Here is an 18812-nt window from a genome sequence, read left to right on the forward strand (position 1 = left end):
AATGGCCTGCCTAAGGATTTCTCCGCTTCTGGCATTGATGCTTTACTACACCGGGATAAATGCTTGCTCGGATTTGGGGAACATCTGGAAAAATACAATAGGTCTATCATTCACTTTGCTTTATATAATTGAGACACAACCCTAAAGCACATTTTGTGTGTTGTGTGAACATGCATGTGATACTTTATTTTGCATGTCAAAACTCGAAATCCATAGATGCATCAGACTTGGTGGTGTAATGGTCAGAGAGTCTGCTTTTAGTCTGGGAGGTCGGCAGGTCAAACTCCGTCCGAGTCATCACAAATATTTTAAAATGGCACATGCTGCTTTCTTGACGTTGGGCATTTAAAAGGATAAAACATGACGATCCCCATAGGTTGGCATCCATGGGGAGTAGGAAATTCCTCTTTGGGAAATTTCCCATTGATTGCAATGAGATGGGCAGCACCATTGTTCAATCAACTTCCTCAAACTTAACTGTGATAAATCTGAAATAATCATCATTGGCCCAAAAACGCTCACCAAGTCCACCCATAACTTTGCCCTCAACATCGACGGTTTCCCAGTATCCACCTCCCCTCACATCCGGAATCTTGGCATCATCTTTGACCAAACCCTCTCCTTCGACAAATACACTAAACAGATCACAAAGACAGCCTTCTTTCACCTGAAAAACATCGCCCGTCTCCGTCCATCCCTCTCCTCCATGGCTGCAGAAACCCTCATCCACGCCTTCATCACTTCCCGTCTGGACTACTGCAATAGCCTCCTTTATGGTTCACCCTCAACAATCACCAATAAACTCCAATACATTCAGAACTCCGCTGCCCGTCTACTCACCCATTCCCGGACCCGTGACCACATCACCCCCGTCCTTTACAAGCTTCACTGGCTCCCCATCTCCCAGAGAATCCAGTACAAAATCCTCCTCTTGACCTACAAAGCCCTCCATAACCTGGCCCCATCCTACCTGGCTGACCTCCTCTCCAGACACACTCCCACCCGCAACCTCCGCTCTGCTGGTACCAACCTCCTGACCCCCCCCCCCCCCCCATCCGGACAAAATTTAGATCCTGGGGGGACAGGGCCTTCTCCATCGCTGCTCCCACCCTCTGGAACTCGCTACCTCACACCATCAGAGACTCCTCCTCACTCACCACATTCAAAACATCACTCAAGACCCACCTGTTCAACACTGCATTCAACATTTAACCCACAGCATCTAACCCCTGACTATCTCCTCTCCTTCTCCCTCCTTTGTGCTTTGAATATTTCCCTATTGATTCTTCTTTTTTGCAATTGTTTTTATGTTTTGCTATGCATTATGTTTTGCACTCTGTCAAAGCGTCTTTGGGCTTCCTGAAAAGCGCTATATAAAATAAATGCATTATTATTATTATTGTTGTGTTACCCAGCTTGCCCCGGAAAGTGACGGTATTTCTCCGCCTAAGCTTCCAGCAACTTGGGGCACTGCAGGCCAACCGTTACCGCTCCCACTCTCCATCTCCCAGATATTAGCCCACTGCAGTAATAACAGTTCAAGGCTGTGAAGACCAGTTAATAGCAAAACAAAAAGGGGCCAAAGGGTCACCAACGTGTGTGTGTGTGTGTGTGTGTGTGTGTGTGTGTGTGTGTGTGTGTGTGTGTGTGTGTGTGTGTGTGTGTGTGTGTGTGTGTGTGTGTGTGTGTGTGTGTGTGTGTGTGTGTGTGTGCGTGTGTGCGCGCCTCACTACGATCAAAGATCGTAAAAAAAATTTTTTTATATATAATTTGGTTTTTCTCTTTTGGTCAGAGCACTCGTCATTGGCAAAGATACCCAAACCATAATTGTTAATCATAAATGTTGTTAGAACCATGTGTTGATAAACTGTGGTGCAACTAACAAGGTGTAACCACAGTTTGCAGGTTTTCCCTTCACTATAATTTGACCCTTTGGCCCCTTGTCGTTTTTCTCTTCTGGTCCTCGAAGCCTGTATTTAACAGTTACCACTGTGGGCTCATTTCTGGGATGGGGGCAAGGGTTGGCCTACGGTGCCCCAGGTTGCTGGAATTAGATACACCAGACTTTACTTCCCTTTACTTCATCTGCTCTTCTGCCCTCTTTGTCTATAATTAGAGAGTAATCCGAACTGCCATCAGCCCTGCACGCTTCACCCTGGTGGTGGCTAGCCTCAATACACACAGCAAGCTTCTATGGTGTTTAGGTGAGAGAAAATAAACATATCCTGGCATTTAACGCTTTTTCTCACAAAAACAACAGGTATTATTTATACATCGAGGGTATTGCAGAGGATATCTGATCTCGGTGACATCATTTTGTGTTGGGAGGCTTTGGCCTAATGACAGGTGGAAACTGGTAATAGTGAGAGTGAATGCAATGAGGTAGGCACTAAAATTAGTGGTTAGGCATAGGGTGCATGCCTTTGTGTGTATTCAACAGGGACAAGCTGCTTGTAATTAATGTCAGTTTCTAGAGCAAGTCGGCATAATTTGATACTCTACTTGTTGGCGAGTAAAGGAACGGGATTGCGTTGATAATACGAGTTCTCGTACAAGAACTTGAGTGCAGAAGGAGGACATTAGGCCGATCAAGTGTGTGCAACAGTTGCCAACCTGGAGTTGATTGTCCGTGTCCTTTCCTTTTAAACGCCGACTGTCGAGCAAGTAAGCAGCACGGATGTTTTAAAAGGTTTTTTTTTCTTTTTTTCAGTGCGATTCGTTCACGATTCAAACCGATGACCTCCCAGACTTAGAGAAGACGCTTTCACCGTTGTGCCACCGAATCTGGTGATTAAAGAACGTGAAAGCCCTTAAGTGGCCCAGCCAAAACCCAGACTTGAATCCCATTGAGAATCTGTGGAAAGACTTGAAGATTGCTGTTCACCGACGCTCCCCATCCAACTTGACGGAGCTTGAGCAAATCTGCAAGGAATAATGGGAAAAACTCCCCAAATCCAGATGTGAAAAGCTAATACAGACACCCAAGAAGACTCAAAGCTGTAATCACTACCAAAGTCGCTTATACGAAGTATTACATGACATTGATGCGCTTTTCCATGGATGCCAATGACCTTAATATACAGTGCCTTCAGAAAGTATTCATACTCTTTGACCTTTTTCACATTTTGTTGTTAGTCTCAATTTAAAATGAATTAAATTTTAAAAAAAATCGTCACTGATCTACACAAAATAACCCATAATGACAAAGTGGAATTTTGTTTTAGAAGCTTTTACAAAATAACTCAAAATTGAAAGCTGAAATGTCTTGAGTGAATACGTATTCAGCCCCTTTGCTATGACACTCCAAATTGAGCTTAAGTGCATCCAATTTCCTTTGATCATCCCCGAGATGTCTCGACAACTTGTTTGGAGTCCACCTGTGACAAATTCAATCGATTGTACATGATTTATAAAGAAACACTCCTTATATATAAGGTCCCATTGTTGACTGCATTTCAGAGCAGAAACTCCACCATGAAGTTCAAGGAACTGTCTGTAGAACTCCGAGATAGAATTGTGAGGAGGCAAAGATCTAGGGAAGAGTATAAATCAATTTCTAGAGTGTTGAAAGTTTCCAAGAGCACAGTGAAATCCATCATTAGGCAATGGAAGTAATATGGAACTACCCAGACTCTTCCTAGAGCTGGCCCTCTGACCAAACTGAGCAACCGGGCAAGAATGACGTTGGTCAGGGAGGTGACCAAGAACCCAATGACCACTCTGACTGAACTATAGAGTTCCTTGGTTGAGATGGGAGAACCTGCCAGAAGGACATCTGTCTCTGCTGCACTTCACAAATCTAGCCTTTATGAGAGAGTTGCCAGACGGAAGCCACTCCTGAGAAAAACGCACATGACAGCACGCCTGGATTTTGCAAAAAGGCACGTGAAAGACTTTGAGAGCACGAGGCAAAATATTCTGTGGTCTGATAAGAAGGAAATTGAACTGTTTGGCTTGAATGCAAAGCTCTATGTCTGGTGGAAACTGAGCACAGCTCATCCCCCACCTCACACCACCCCTACTATGAAGCAGGCTGGTTGCAGCATCATGCTATGGGGATGCTTTTCAGTGGCAGGGACTGGAAGACTGACAATGACAAAGGGAACAATGAATCGAGCCAAATACAGGCAAATCCTTGAGGAGAATCTGCTTCAGAGTGCAAAAGACCTTGGACTGCAGTGAAAATGTACGTTCCAACGGGACAATGACCCCAAGCATACAGCCAAAGCAACACTGGAATGGCTTCAGAACAAGAATGTGAAAATCCTTGAGTGGCCCAGCCAAAACCCAGACTTGAATCCCATTGAGAATCTGTGGAAAGACTTGAAGATTGCTGTTCACCGACGCTCCCCATCCAACTTGACAGAGCTTGAGCAAATCTGCAAGGAATAATGGGAGAAACTCCCCAAATCCAGATGTGAAAAGCTGATACAGACATACCCAAGAAGACTTGAAGCTGTAACGCTACCAAAGTCGCTTCTACGAAGTATTGATTCAGGGGGTTGAATACTTATTAGATATTTCTTTATTTCATTTTTAATTATTTTGTAAAAATCCCCAAAAAAATACGTTCCACTTTGTGATTATCGGGTATTGTGTTGATCAGTGATGAGAAATCTCAATTTAATCCATTTTGAATTCGGGCTGGAACAATAAAATGTGAAAAAGTCAACAGGTGTGAATACTTTCTGAAGGCACTGTAGATGTGTTACATGGGATTTCAACCTGGGTTCCTTGCATCATGAGCCATGGGTTCGGATAAGAATACGAATGGGCCTAAAATCCCTACTTTCCTTTTTACCTCTAACGGTTCTGCTTGTGTTGGCAGGTTATTGGGCATATTCGATGCAATTAGATGTTATCTGATTTGTCATTGCAGGGATTCTTCTCAAAAGGGGCAGTGTTACCTGGTCGTAGCAAATCTCCACCTATATAACGAACAACCTGTTTTCCCATGACCAATCACTTGAAAGCAAACAGCTTGGATCAGCCAAAGTTGCGGATCTCAAAAAAAACCCAAAAACTGTCATGGCATCAGAGCTCACAATTATCCGTGATTGTTGGCGTCAAACGTCGTCTAAGTCACGAGGTGAAATCCACAAAATCCAGTTCATATCAATGGTTTCTCAAGTGGTCATGAGGTTTATTGATATGGAATTCTCAAGGAACTCGACAGGTGATGTATCGGTACTAGTTTGATTATTTATTACCTCTACCACCGAGGGTGGATGGAGGTTATGCTTTCACCCTTTTCTGTTTATTTGTGAGCAGGATATCTCAAAAAGTTATGGACACAAACTTGGTGGGCAGGTTGGGTGTGTGACAATGACGAATTGATTAGATTTTGATGAAGGTCCGAATCCGGATACTCGAATTTTCAAGTGATTCTTCACCAATGACAAATTGGGCCAAAAACGATATGGAGTACGATATCTCAAGAAGTTGTAGATGGATTTGGATGACATTCGGTGGACAGTTTGGGTGTGTGACAAGGGCAAATTGATTCCATTTTTTTTGTGTGACAAAGACGAATGGTCCGGATGCAGATCTGGCCTATCGGTGGGATACAAAACCTAAACATTTCATCCTGGCGGAAGTAGGCGCTGTACCGAGTGCTGTTCTAGTTTTGTTTATTTTGCACTGACTTCATTTGAATTTTGTTTTCGACAGAACAAATGAATTACCATGGAATCTGATATTGGGGCTTTGTGTCTTCTCTCCCTGATATTGGGGCTCCCAACTAGCTGGGATTAATTGTAGTGGTAGTAGTAATACGTACTTGGACTTTGGTATTTAGTGGTCTTCCTTTCTAGGATCAATCCTTACTTGATCTGAAAAACTCAGACCACTTTGGCTCTACCTAAGGGGTATAACATGCAAAATCATAAAGCTATGATGTGCTCTTAATGATTTATTTATTTTATTGTGTGTCCAAGTAACAATGTAGCAAAGCAACTTTGAGCAAGCTATGTTAAGTAGGGCAGAAACCATTTTTTTTAAATAACATCATCTGAAAGTGGATCTGCAGATGTTCATGTTGTGTACTTTCTCCCACGCCTACACTGATTTTGAAATACACTGAAAAAGACATCTCATTAAATTAATTACGGAAAAGAAGCACGATTAGTACCAAAAAAATCCCAATATATATATATATTTTTTCATCAGTCGATTAAAAGACCTGATTTTCTTTTTTCATCAATTCATTTTTATGTTAAGTTACGCTGGTAGGATAGCCGAGACATATACATGTGCATTCACCTGTGAGTGAGCCATATAGCCATGGGTTTGAATCCGCACCCAGCTGTAAACTGTCATCCTGGTGTTTCATGTGGAGGGCGAGCCATCATTGTGTGTGTGCACCCTCCCTCGGAAGTACGTTAAGCCTGACGAAAATATCTGCCGGCATTGGTCATTGGTAGCCAATAAAGATCCCACAGTGTCTTTGGCACAGGTGAGTTTTTGCCTTTATCCTGAACAAATTACAAATCCCTGCACTCTCGGTTGAGTATCATTCATTTCTATTTTACATTTTTATCATTCTCCATTTTTTTTTTTTGTATACAACATTGAGGCTCGTGCAAGAGCTAACAATAATCACAAAAAACACAAACTGACATAAAATGTATAATAAAGGGAGTGGGAGATAAAATGGGGAGAGAGAGAGGGAAGCAGACAAGTACAACAACAGTAGAGAACAGGGACGTCAGGAGATTTGTGGAACGGAGAGGACTTGGGGGAAGGTGGCAGGGTGAGGGGGTGGAAGAGGTAAAAAAAAAACACGTGGACACTGCTCGGACTTCCAGGAAAGAAGTCAGTATTTCAAAAAAGTGGGTCTGGGGTGAATTAACGGGGGTAGAAAAGATCAAGTTTTTGTGTGGGGGAATATAAGAAATGGTGGTGAACAGCTGTTTTAAAGACCTGGAGGGAGGAGTGGGATTGAAGAGAGTGAGGGAGTTTGTTCCAGAGGTGGGAAGAAAGAGGAATGAAGGAGTGAAGGTGAGCAGAGAGTCTTGATTTTGGCAGTTTCACCATCAGAGGGTTGCTGGCAGATCTTGTGCGACCTGCAGGAATATTTGGGGGACAAAGCACAGAGAGAGCTGGGGGAGCAAGGCCGGAGAGGAGTCTGTAGAAGACAGACCACCAACCTGCCTGCGGTGAGTGAGTGAAAGGCCCTCGGAGTTAGCTTCATCGCAGGAGATTACAATGATTCTGAAAGCTTTGGTTTCAACAGCGTGAAGACGAGCTAGGTGTGAAGGAGGATCACGATCAGTAACGGATCTTTTTTTCGTGCTATAAGATTTCCTTCATTTCACATGCTGCACTGAAGTTTTCCGTAATTTCACATGCTGCACCATTAACACTAAAGAAGGAATAAGGTTGGAGAGCAATCTTTTAATAATAATAATAATTCATTTATTTTGTATAGCACTTTTCCAGAAGCCCAAAGGCACTTTGACAGAGTGCAAAACACAATGCATAACAAAACATGAAAACAACAATTGCAAAAAGACAAGAATCAATAGGGAAATATTTAAAGCAAAAGGAGGGAGAAGGAGAAGTGATAGTCAGGGGTTAAATGCTGTGGGTTGAATGTTGAATGCAGTGCTGAACAGGTGGGTCTTGAGTGATGTTTTGAATGTGGTGAGTGAGGAGGAGTCTCTGATGGTGTGAGGAAGTGAGTTCCAGAGGGTGGGAGCAGCGATGGAGAAGGCCCTGTCACCCCAGGATCTGAATTTGGTCCGGATTGGGGGGGGGGGGGGGGGGGTCAGGAGGTTGGTACCAGCAGAGCGGAGGTTGCGGGTGGGAGTGTGTCTGGAGAGGAGGTCAGCCAGGTAGGATGGGGCCAGGTTATGGAGGGCTTTGTAGGTCAAGAGGAGGATTTTGTACTGGATTCTCTGGGAGATGGGGAGCCAGTGAAGCTTGTAAAGGACGGGGGTGATGTGGTCACGGGTCCGGGAATGGGTGCGTAGACGGGCAGCGGAGTTCTGAATATATTGGAGTTTATTGGTGATTGTTGAGGGTGAACCATAGAGGAGGCTATTGCAGTAGTCCAGACGGGAGGTGATGAAGGCGTGGATGAGGGTTTCTGCAGCCGTGGAGGAGAGGGATGAGCGGAGACGGGCGATGTTTTTCAGGTGAAAGAAGGCCGTCTTTGTGATCTGTTTAGTGTATTTGTCGAAGGAGAGGGTTTGTTCAAAGATGACGCCAAGATTCCGGATGAGAGGGGAGGTGGATACTGGGATACCGTCGATGTTGAGGGCAAAATTATGGGTGGATTTTGTGAGCGTTTTTGGGCCAATGATGATTATTTCAGATTTATCACAGTTAAGTTTTAGGAAGTTGACTTTTCCCACTTATTAATCGCAAGTGGATAATTAAATTGGAACATTTTGACGTCACGCCATTCCACGTGACTGTCACGCAATTGCATGCTGGTCTGTTGTGGGTCAAGTAGTTTTGGTTGCAGTAAACTATCCTGGTGGATATGATGTGTTTGCATCTTTTTGTGGTAATTGAAAGCTTCCTGCCTGGTTTCCTTGTCTTTGATGTGTTGTCAGTTGTGGCCACTTAGGCTGTGTTTATAGAACAAAGGTGATCTCAGGGCGCCTCAAAATTGATGTTCCGAGATTGTCTTTGGCAGTAATGTTGAGCGTTCATAAAACGCAGAAAAAGGTGACCTTCCAGTAAAAATCTTCCAAAGGTCTTCCACTGGAAAGTGGTTGAGAATGATTGGAACATGCTGACATATTTTTGGCAGACACTTTTATTTCGTTTTCACGGGTAATTCGTCCTTGCATAGAACCCAAAACATAATATTTACTAGAATGATACCCAGGAGAGCACATACCTCCACAGGCTGAAAAGTTTGTTTTGTATCCCACTGATCGGTTCGATCTACATCTGGACCACCCACATCTACTCGGCCTGTTCTCGTCACCTACCCAACTCGAACACCACGATTTGTCATGACGCTGTCCATAACCTTTTGAAACATCATGCCCTATCTCTTATCATTTTTTGCCCGATCTCTCAGTCACAAACAATCACTTTAAAAATAATAAAATTCTCGTATCCAGATCTGGATCTTTTCGAAAATTCCTTCTTTTCTTTTCTTTTCTCTTCGAATTTTTTTAAAAATTGAATCGATCCTTCCTTGTCGCGCATCCAACTTGTTCACCAAGTTTCAGCTGAATCCATCCATAACCTTTTGAGATATACTGCTCACAGACAAACAGGTGTACAGGCAGACAAAGACAAACACAGACAAACAAAATGTTCCGATCTTAGCTCTTTCACGAGCCTCGATCTTGAATACAAAAAAAACAAAAAAAAAAACAGACAAAAAGAGGTGGAAACATAACCTCCGTTCTCCTTCAGTGGCAGAGGCAATGAATCGTAATTACAAGAAAATCAAATTCCTTTGGATAACCATGATTATTGCATCTGGAAGGCAGTCGGGGATGTCTGGATCAGTAATGAAAATCTTGCAAGTGAAACAACCGCCGTGCAAAACAAAGCGATGGACCTTTCACCAGAAGTTCCGATAAAGAGGCGCCTCGGCAAACTCTTGCGTTCATATAACGAAATTGGGAATCTCGGGGAATCTCAGGGAATCTCGGGGAGCCCAGAGAATACACCGTAAGGTGGAACGGATCGTGGGCGCCACGTGCTTGGTAGCAAATTAACGGTGATCTTGTGTTGCGCTTGGTGATCTCGGGCCACCCCACGATCACCAATTTTTGTGCTCTAAACAGGGCCTTGTCCAGGCTCCAAAAAGTTATACATTTAAGACAGCATGGAGTAGATATAGCCGTCTCATCCGTCTCACCTTCGTGCTGTCTCACCTGGTGTCGATTCCCAACCTGACTATAAAGTGTTGCGTTGGTGATTTGCAGGTAGCGTGTTGTTGCTACATGAGTGTACTGTCCTTCAGCATTCGTTGGTCGACATGAAAGATCCCATGGTGTTTTACGCCAAGAGTCGCTGAGTTATTGCTGGCACTGGACAAATGACAAATTCCTGGCCCCTTCAGTCGAACATAAGGCTGGGCAAGTCAGGTAATGAAAGATGGTGGTCACAAACCTTCCTTGGCCGAACCCACAATAAGATGGAAATAATTGGGCCCGTTAAAGTCGTGTGCGCACATAGACATACATGTTTATATATTTTCCCTTTTCCATTACTCCGACTGTGCCATAAACAGACTTCTTCAATGTCTTGTATTTGACTTTTCACTGTTGGTAATGTTTCGCTGTTGTTGTTTTCAGATTTATCCAAAGCACTGGTTATCATGATCGTGCAACGACTATATTATGACTTTGAAATGAATAATGTGCATCACAATGCCAGGTTCGAAATTTGTTCCACATGGATCTCTTTTTATCTCGTTTTGTAGGAGTAAATCTGCGAGTGTGGATTATATTAGTGAGCGGGACACGATACAAGGACACAATCTGTTGGTGCGCAGCGCCTCACTGCCACCACGGCATCCGGCCGGTCTGGCATACCGCGTGTCCGCCACCGCTTCCTCACTGAGTCCGGCACTGGCCACGTCTCCAAACGCGAGCGCTGCATGTCCATCTGAGGCTGCACGCTCCAGCCCTGCATTTCTGCACAATGCAAGTGATGGCAGCATCTTGGTGCCACCGTTCCTCAGCTCGAGTATCCCCGCGGTGCTTCTTCAACAGGTATTCACATGCTATCATGATTATCTGCATCATTTGACGTGTGTGTGTGTGTGTGTGTGTGTGGGTGTGTGTGCGTGCACGCATGCACGCGTTTGTGTGTACATCCATAATTATGAATAAAAGATTATGTAGGTGGAGGCGCTTCTATGTTAAAATCTCGTGTCAATAAGACCAACGGTTGTCGAGAAAATGATTTTTTTTTAAATGCAGACGCGGCACACGGCACACATACGCAACTGAATGCTGAACCCCGCTTTTCGCTTCGCCAGTGCAGGGTAATAACTCGTGCTGCTTCTCGCTAAGAGGACAGCTCCTTTATATTCTTCAAAAAAGGTGAAATAAATCTTTATATTCAAACCTACTTCTGAATGATCCTGCAGATGCTTCCCATTCCTGCGGTTGCTCATTAATCTATTAACGAGGCACCCTCCTTTCTTTCTTGAGCCTCAATGTCTCATGGTTCGAACTGATAAATAACCTCATCTGGCTGATCTCGTTATTGTGACACGGTTCCTGCTTCTGTTTCTTGAAATCTGTGTTCATCGTCTATAAAGCTACCATTTCAATGCAATAAACACATCACCGAATGCATGACAACATCTTTGACAAACACTATCTTGTGCACACACACACACACACACACACACACACACACACACACACACACACACACACACACACACACAAACACGCCAGCACCAAATCTCAAGACATCAAAAATAAAGTAAAAAGATCCTGCAAGCTGAAGAGCACCAAAATGCGACGTGTGATTAATTGGAGCAACGGGAATGATAAAGAAGAACATTGCAAGGATCCCACAAACCATCTCTGCGAATATTACCACAAGCAAACTACAGTTGGAAGCTGTCTTGGGGAGGTGGGGAATGGGGTTCGGTGATGATCCTGAAAAGCACCCTTGGAAGAAAACTGAGAACAAGATAATTTTACAATTTAGCCAATGAATCACGACCCTTCACCACAATGAAGGTGGATACTTGAATGTGGATACTCCTCTATCTTTTTGCTGATGACTCCACCCTCTGCCACTCCATATCTCATCCTTCAGATCAGAAGGCAGCAGCCTCTTCACTCTCTGCACACCTGGATAAAATCGCAAACTGGTCAAGTAAGTGGAACATGTTTTTCAATCCTGACAAATCTCACACCATCACTTTGGCTCAACAATCAACAATCCTCTCGAAGAAGTTCTGTCACTCAAGCTTTTGGGTCTCACTATTTGCCATGATCTTTCCTGGGAAAACCACATTTCCAAGCTGGCCTCCAAAGCTAGTCGCCGACTGGGCATCCTCCGTCGTGTGAAGTCCTTCCTTGGCACTACTGAGCCAATCACCACATCGAAAGCTTTCATCCGCAGCTTGATGGAGTACTGCTCTTCCCTCTGGGCCGGTGCTCCTGTCTCACACCCAGCTCGGCTTCACGCTGTTGAAACCAAAGCTTTCAGAATAATTGGAATCTCCCGCGATGAAGCTGATATTAAGGGCCTTTCACTCGCTCACTGTAGGCAGGTTGGTGGTCTGTCTTCTACCGACTCCTCTCCGGCCTAGCTATCCTAGCTCTGTCTGTGCTCTGTCCCCCAAATATTCCTACAGGTTGCACAAGATCTGCCAGCAACCCTCTTATGGTGAAACTGCCAAAATCAAGACTCTCTGCTCACCTTCACTCTTTCATTCCTCTTTTTCCCCACCTCTTAAATAAACTCCCACACTCTTCAATCCCACTCCTCCCTCCAGATCTTTAAAACAGGTTTTCATCACCATGTCTTATATTCCCCCCCCCCCCCCCCCCCCAACCAAAGCCTTGATCTTTTCTACCCCCTTTAATCTTCACTAAATCCTCCTAAACCCACCTCCTTCAAATTCCCTGTTTTTTTTCCTGAAATACACAGTAGTGTCCATCTTGTTTATCCCATGTACCCTGCCCCAGCTCTTTCTCTTATATACAGATCTCCTGATGTCCCTGTTCACCACTGTTGTTGTGCTTCCCTCTCTCTCTCACTCTTGTCTCCTGCTCCTTTTACGATATATTCTATGTGGTCGCTCTCGTACGAGCTTTGACCAAGTATACAAAAATATAAAAGACTCCGTTCCACCTTCTATAACCTGAATTATGGAGATAACAATCAACAGCACACACACACACACACACACACACACACACACACACACACACACACACACACACACACACACACACACACACACACCGACCAAACATATTGAAGCCAAACACCAAATTTGAAATTAACAACCAGTGGTCCCAACAAGCCTGGTGTTGGCTTGGCGGTTAGGGTGCTGGCTTGGGATCCTAGGATTCTGAGTTTGAATCCCGGTCGATCGTTGAATTAACACCAGGTGGGTTGACTCAGCCTGTCATCCTTCTGAGGTCGGCAAATTGAGTACTAGCTCACTGGTAATCGGGGCACTGCATCAGTGGCACAAACACGCTTCCTTAAAAATTATGCAACCAACAGCCACAGGCTGCATACAAAACGACAACAACAACAACAACAACAACAACAACAACAACAGTGGTTCAAACCTACTTGAAGATGTAATATTTTACCCTACACTGCAAAGCAGCATGTGCTTCATAAAGGTGTGCAGCAGGTATTTTCCGTTATGTTTCAGTCAAGATGCCCTGAAGTAAAGAGCGGATTGACCTATAATGAGGATTGATCATTAGGTGCTCGAGGTATGCAACACTTCCACCACATTGGGCCATCCAAATTCAACTGTGGGTGATGTCTTTGGGCAATGCAAGATAAAAGGTGATTCTAGTGTTGACAGTGGGACAGGCAGGCCAAGATTATGAATGTATTGAGCTGAAAAACCTCAAAATATAGAATCTGTACGGTGCTTGCTGGCAATGGTGGAGCAACATCTGATTAGCAAGATAACCCCATGGATACATTTCCTTGCTGTGCTTGTATTTTGGTAATATATCCTGTGGTCAAACCGCTGCCATTTGTCATCCTGTGTCTCATGTCCTTTTGGCATCGGTCCACTGGCCTGCTAAATCTTTTTAAATTAAGCGAGAGGGAGTTGTTGGCACGCCATCGCAAATCCCCACGCTTCCCACCGAAATCAAAGTTGAAAGATGGCAAACAGTTCAACCAGGAATGACCCAATATCAAATTATGAGTTAACTTTTTTTTCCCCATTTTTAACTCTGTGACCCAAAGTCCCGACACCCTGGGGCATGAACTGGGGGGGTCAAATCCAAAAAATTGTTACAAATATAATGTGTCCCCCAATGTTGATTGCACATACAAATTTCATGAAAAGATGTTTTAAAATGTGCCTGTAAATCATTTGTGCCACCCCCCCCTCCCCCACCCCCCCGCCCCCCCCCCACTTGCACAGCCACCGTCGATGTTGTCATCATACCTGACTTCATTTTAAATAAATAAACACGTTAATAAACCTTTCCCACAATATTTATGCGAGGGTGAGAACCATATATTTTAATTTTGCCAAACATTATACTTCCCTGTTTGAGCACATCTCTTCGATTTTTTTCTGATTTATTTATTTATTTATTTTTAAAAATACAAGATCGAGGCTCGTGAAAGAGCTAACATTAATCACAAAAAAAAAATTGGACACATAAAACATAATAAGGGGAGCGGTAAACAAGATGGGGATAGAGGGGGAAACACACAAGCACAACATTTGAGAGCAGTGACATCAGGAGATATGTGGGAGGGAGAGGGCTTGGGGTGGAGGAGGCGTGGGAAAGGGGGTGGGGGGTTGGAGAAGTATAAAACACGTGGACACTGCAAGGACTTCCATGAAAGAAGTTGGTATTTCAAAAAAGTGGATCTGGGGTGAATTAACGGGGGTAGAAAAGATCAAGGTTTTGGATGGGGGAAGATAAGAGATGGTGGTGAACAGCTGTTTTAAAGGCCTGGAGGGATGAGTGGGATTGAAGGGAGTGGGGGAGTTTGTTGCAGAGGTGGGAGAAAAGAGGAATGAAAGAGTGAAGGTGAGCAGAGAGTCTTGATTTTGGCAGTTTTAAACCATAAGAGGGTTGCTGGCAGATCTTGTGCGACATGCAGGAATATTTGGGGGACAGAGCACAGATACAGCTGGGGGAGCAAGGTCGGAGAGGAGTCGGTAGAAGACAGAAAGACCACAAACCTGCCTGCGGTGAGGGAGTGAAAGGCCCTTGCAATCAGCTTCATCGCGGGAGATTCCAATGATTCTAAAAGCTTTGGTTTCAACAGCATGAGGCCGGGCTAGGTGTGAGGCAGGAGCACCAGCCCAGAGGGGAGAGCAGTATTCCATTGAGCTGCGGATGAAAGCCTATTATGTGGTGTTGAGCTCAGTTGTGCCAAGGAAGGACTTCGCACGACGGAGGATACCCAGTCGGCGACTGGCTTTGGTGCCCAGCTTGGAAATGTGGTTTTCCCAGGAAAGATCATGGCAGATAGTGAGACCCAATAGCTTGAGTGACAGAACTTCTTGGAGAGGATTGTTGAGAAAGTAGATAGGAGGGTTGTCCACTTGGTCTTTTTGGAGAGACATAGTGAGTGTGAGATTTATCAGGATTGAAAGACATGTTCCACTTGTTTGACCAGTCTGTGATTTTGTCCAGGTCTGCAGAGAGTGAGGAGGCTGCAGACTGCCGATCTGAGGGACGAGGAATGGAGCGGCAGAGAGTGGAGTCATCAGCAAAGAGATGAGAGGATTTTTCAGAGAGGCGGAGAGATCATTGATGAAGACCAGGAAAAGCACAGGGCCCTGAACACCTAGCCTTGGGGAACTCCAGCCTGAACAGGAAGGGGAGATGAGAGAAATCCATTCAGGGCCACATGTTGATTACGACCAGAGAGGAAGTCCGCAAGCAATGCGTGGAGATTTCCATGGATACCATAGGAGGAGAGTTTGGTGAGCAGCGTGGGGTGCCAGACCGTATCTCAAGGGAGACAGCTCTGATTTCCTGTTTGGCATTGAGGACCTCCATCCATTGTTGAGACAGCAGAAGTAGCATCTCCAGAGTCGAGTGACCTGGTCTGACACCAAATTGATGATCAGAGATCAAGCCATTGGAGAAGAGGAAGGATTTGATATCCGAAGCAATGATGGATTCCATGACTTTGCTGATAATTGGGAGCAGGCTGATTGGTCTGTAGTTGCAAGGATCTGTTTTTGCACATTTTTTGTGCAAAGTGGTAATGTTGGCTGATTTCCCAGCTGATAGCAGATGATCTTGAGGAAAAGAGAGGGTGAAGAGAACAGAGAGAGGGTGTGAAAGAGCGGCAGAGCAGGCTTTTAGGACCCGTGGGTTGATGCCGTCTGGTCCAGTTGCAGAATCAGAGTCGAGGTTTGACAAAAACATCTCCACCTTGTCAGGAGAGAGGGACACAGAGTCCAGGAGCAGTTGGGTTCGACTGGGTAAGGTGGGTGCAGAGAGAGATGGGTTTGGGACACAATATTTTGAGGCAAACACAGATGTGAGGCATTCAGCTTTTTCACGTGCGGAGTCAGCTGTGTAGCCGTTTGAGGTAAGGGAGGGGATGAAGGGGGAACAAACACCAGAAACAGATTTGACCAGACGCCACCAGGATTTGGAGGAAGGAGACAGGTTTGAGAGTTCATTCTTGAGTGTGGAGATATAGTGCTTCCTGGCACTCCTGAGGGTAGACACACACTTGTTCCGAGCTTGGTGGAAGGAACTGAGATTGCCTTCAGTTGGATTAGCCTGACAAGAGGGATAGGCAAGTTGTTTCAGGGCAACTGCCTCACCACAAGATTCAGTGTACCATGGACGGGAGGAAAGGTATGACAACTGAAGCCGAGATGGGATAAATCTGTGCATGAGAGAGAGCAATTTGCTTTGGAAGAATTCCCAGGAAGAGTTGATGTCAGAGGCAGTAGAGATGGGAGACCAGTCCAGATGATTTATGGCTGCTTGAAGACCGTGCCAGTCGGCCTGAGTGAAATGCCAGACTTGTTGACGCTGAGGAGGTTCTCTGAGAATGGCCAGAGAGATGTCCACTTCAACAAGCATATGGTCAGATGAGCCGATTGGAGCACAAAAAGAGCAGCAGACATTTGCAGGGAAGTTTGTCATAACCAAATCTAGAAGTGAAGATACTCCATTGACTGAGATCCGGGTCGGGAAATTGACAGATTGTGTCAGTCCCAATGAGTCGCAGAAGTCCTTTTCTGAGATGCCATGGCTGGTGAGAGAGGAACCCACACCCAGCCAGGTGGCATGATGACAGTTGAAGTCACCACATATGAGGAAGAGAGAGTTGGGATGAGTGGATAGAAGTTGGTCCATGTTGTCAGACAGCAAAATGTAAATGAAGTCATCCCTGTTTGGAGGACTGTACAGAACACATATGAACAAAAGGTGGGAGTGGAGAGGGAGCTGAAGCCAGAGGTATTCCTCGGGGTGGGGTGGAGAGAGGGCAGTGCAAGGAGAGTGAGGAAGAGAGTTTGTTTTTTATAACGATAGCAACCGCACCACCAGGACGAGACTCAGGTCTATCATACTGGAGTCGGGAGTAACCAGGGAGAGATATTAAGGAATCGGAGACATCTTGAAGGAGGAAAGTTTCTGTTCAGCAGATTATGTCTGGATTTTCATTAAAGGGGGGGGAGTTTAGAAAGTGGATGATTAATGAAAAACTAACATTTATAACAAACTGGGTTTATTGTGATTTTCAAGTCAGAGATGCGTTAAAAAACTATAGAGGAGGGGTGGAATGAAGGTGAGTTTAGAGCATGTAGGGAGGAAGAATTGTAAGAGGTTGAATATTTTTTGAAGTGGAATGAATTGAAGAGGAAATTGAAAAAAGCTTTTTAAATAGGAAGAAAAACAGCGTGTTTTGATATACCACTGAATAAAACATTGCAGGGGAAAGTTTAAACATATTTAAATAATATTTAAACAAAACCGCAAAAAACAATCTTGCATTCACAAAATACCGACGGGGAGAGGGAGCGTAGAGGGACAACCACGTGTCACGTGAACAGGGCAAAATGTGGAAGAAAAGGAGATAAAGGGGGTGGGGTGAGACAGCACATGTGGATGGAAGATTTATTTTCTTTATTTATTTATTTATTTCCCCTTTCCCATCACTTACGTTTGTGCAAGAAGAACAAGTAAACGGAAAAACATGTTTTAGGGCTACACACTTTTATAAAAACAAAAAAAGTTTTAAACCTTTTTTTATTTCTATTTAAATTTTTTTTTTTTACAATTTCATCGATGAAAATGTACCAGAAAAGAAGACCGTGCCCAAATTTTAGCTCTCTCGGATGTATGGAACCTAGAAAACGAACGGCTTAAATATTTGAAACGGGACAAACAAACAAAGTTCAGATGAAGTTAAATAAAAGTGTGTAAAAATAAGAAAAATAAGAAGCAGTGCACCTTGGAAGAAGCTCTGCAGTGAAGGAAACTGGGTTTCTTAAACAGTCTATTTATTGGTTGAGAGGTCGGTCACATGAGGAATCCATTTAAGAGAGAAACAGCCCTCGGAATCTGTGTACACATTAAATCATTTTAGGTTTGAAAATAAATGATCCAGAAACCATCACCTTTGATGCTTTATCTACCACAGTCTCAGCAAAAGCGCTTTTTCTTTGTAAACACATTCGCTTCTGCCCGTAGGCCTGCACTCTCCGGTTGACTATCTCGGGGCTTTCTCTTTGGCTCATGCTACACGTTTGGACACCGATACAGAGAGGAGAGCAATTTTCCAAAGCATGTTTCCTTCATTCCTTTCTGTTGTGATGAAGAGGTTCTCTCTGCAAATGGAAAGTCTTCTTGTGATATATTTTGTTATTAGGTTCAAACAAGAAATCCTTGATGGCAGGCACACAACTCCCTTGCTTGCCTTGGGCTACAATTTATTTAGCTTGCAAGTTCTCGCACGTGGAAGATTAGGAGCAAGTCCTTTCCTTGGGATATTCATGTGTTGATCCTTTTTAAGTGCCATGCAATCCAGAAGTATTCTTCCGCATGGATTTTTTTCAATCCCCACGCTCCTTTTGAAAAAACAAAAAGGGGGGGATATTGTAATCTGGTCCATCTGTCTGTCCATAACGCTATCTCCTAAAGGGTTGTGCAGAAATTCACCAAACT

General features: G+C 44.3%; 1 protein-coding gene across 2 annotated transcripts in view; it reads left to right on the plus strand.

Moving 5' to 3' along the window:
- The window catches only part of LOC137415933 (transcription cofactor vestigial-like protein 4), a 152508-nt gene that overhangs the window by 101074 nt on the left and 32622 nt on the right, over window positions 1-18812 (plus strand). For both annotated transcript variants that reach the window (XM_068101457.2, XM_068101458.2), the window contains one exon: window positions 10400-10691. In XM_068101457.2, coding sequence (XP_067957558.2) covers window positions 10400-10691 — 292 coding nt within the window. The remainder of the gene's footprint in view (window positions 1-10399; window positions 10692-18812) is intronic.

Source organism: Myxine glutinosa, chromosome 11 (genome assembly GCF_964187855.1).
Source record: "Myxine glutinosa chromosome 11, kmMyxGlut1.1, whole genome shotgun sequence".
In the NCBI taxonomy this organism is placed as follows: domain Eukaryota; kingdom Metazoa; phylum Chordata; class Myxini; order Myxiniformes; family Myxinidae; genus Myxine; species Myxine glutinosa.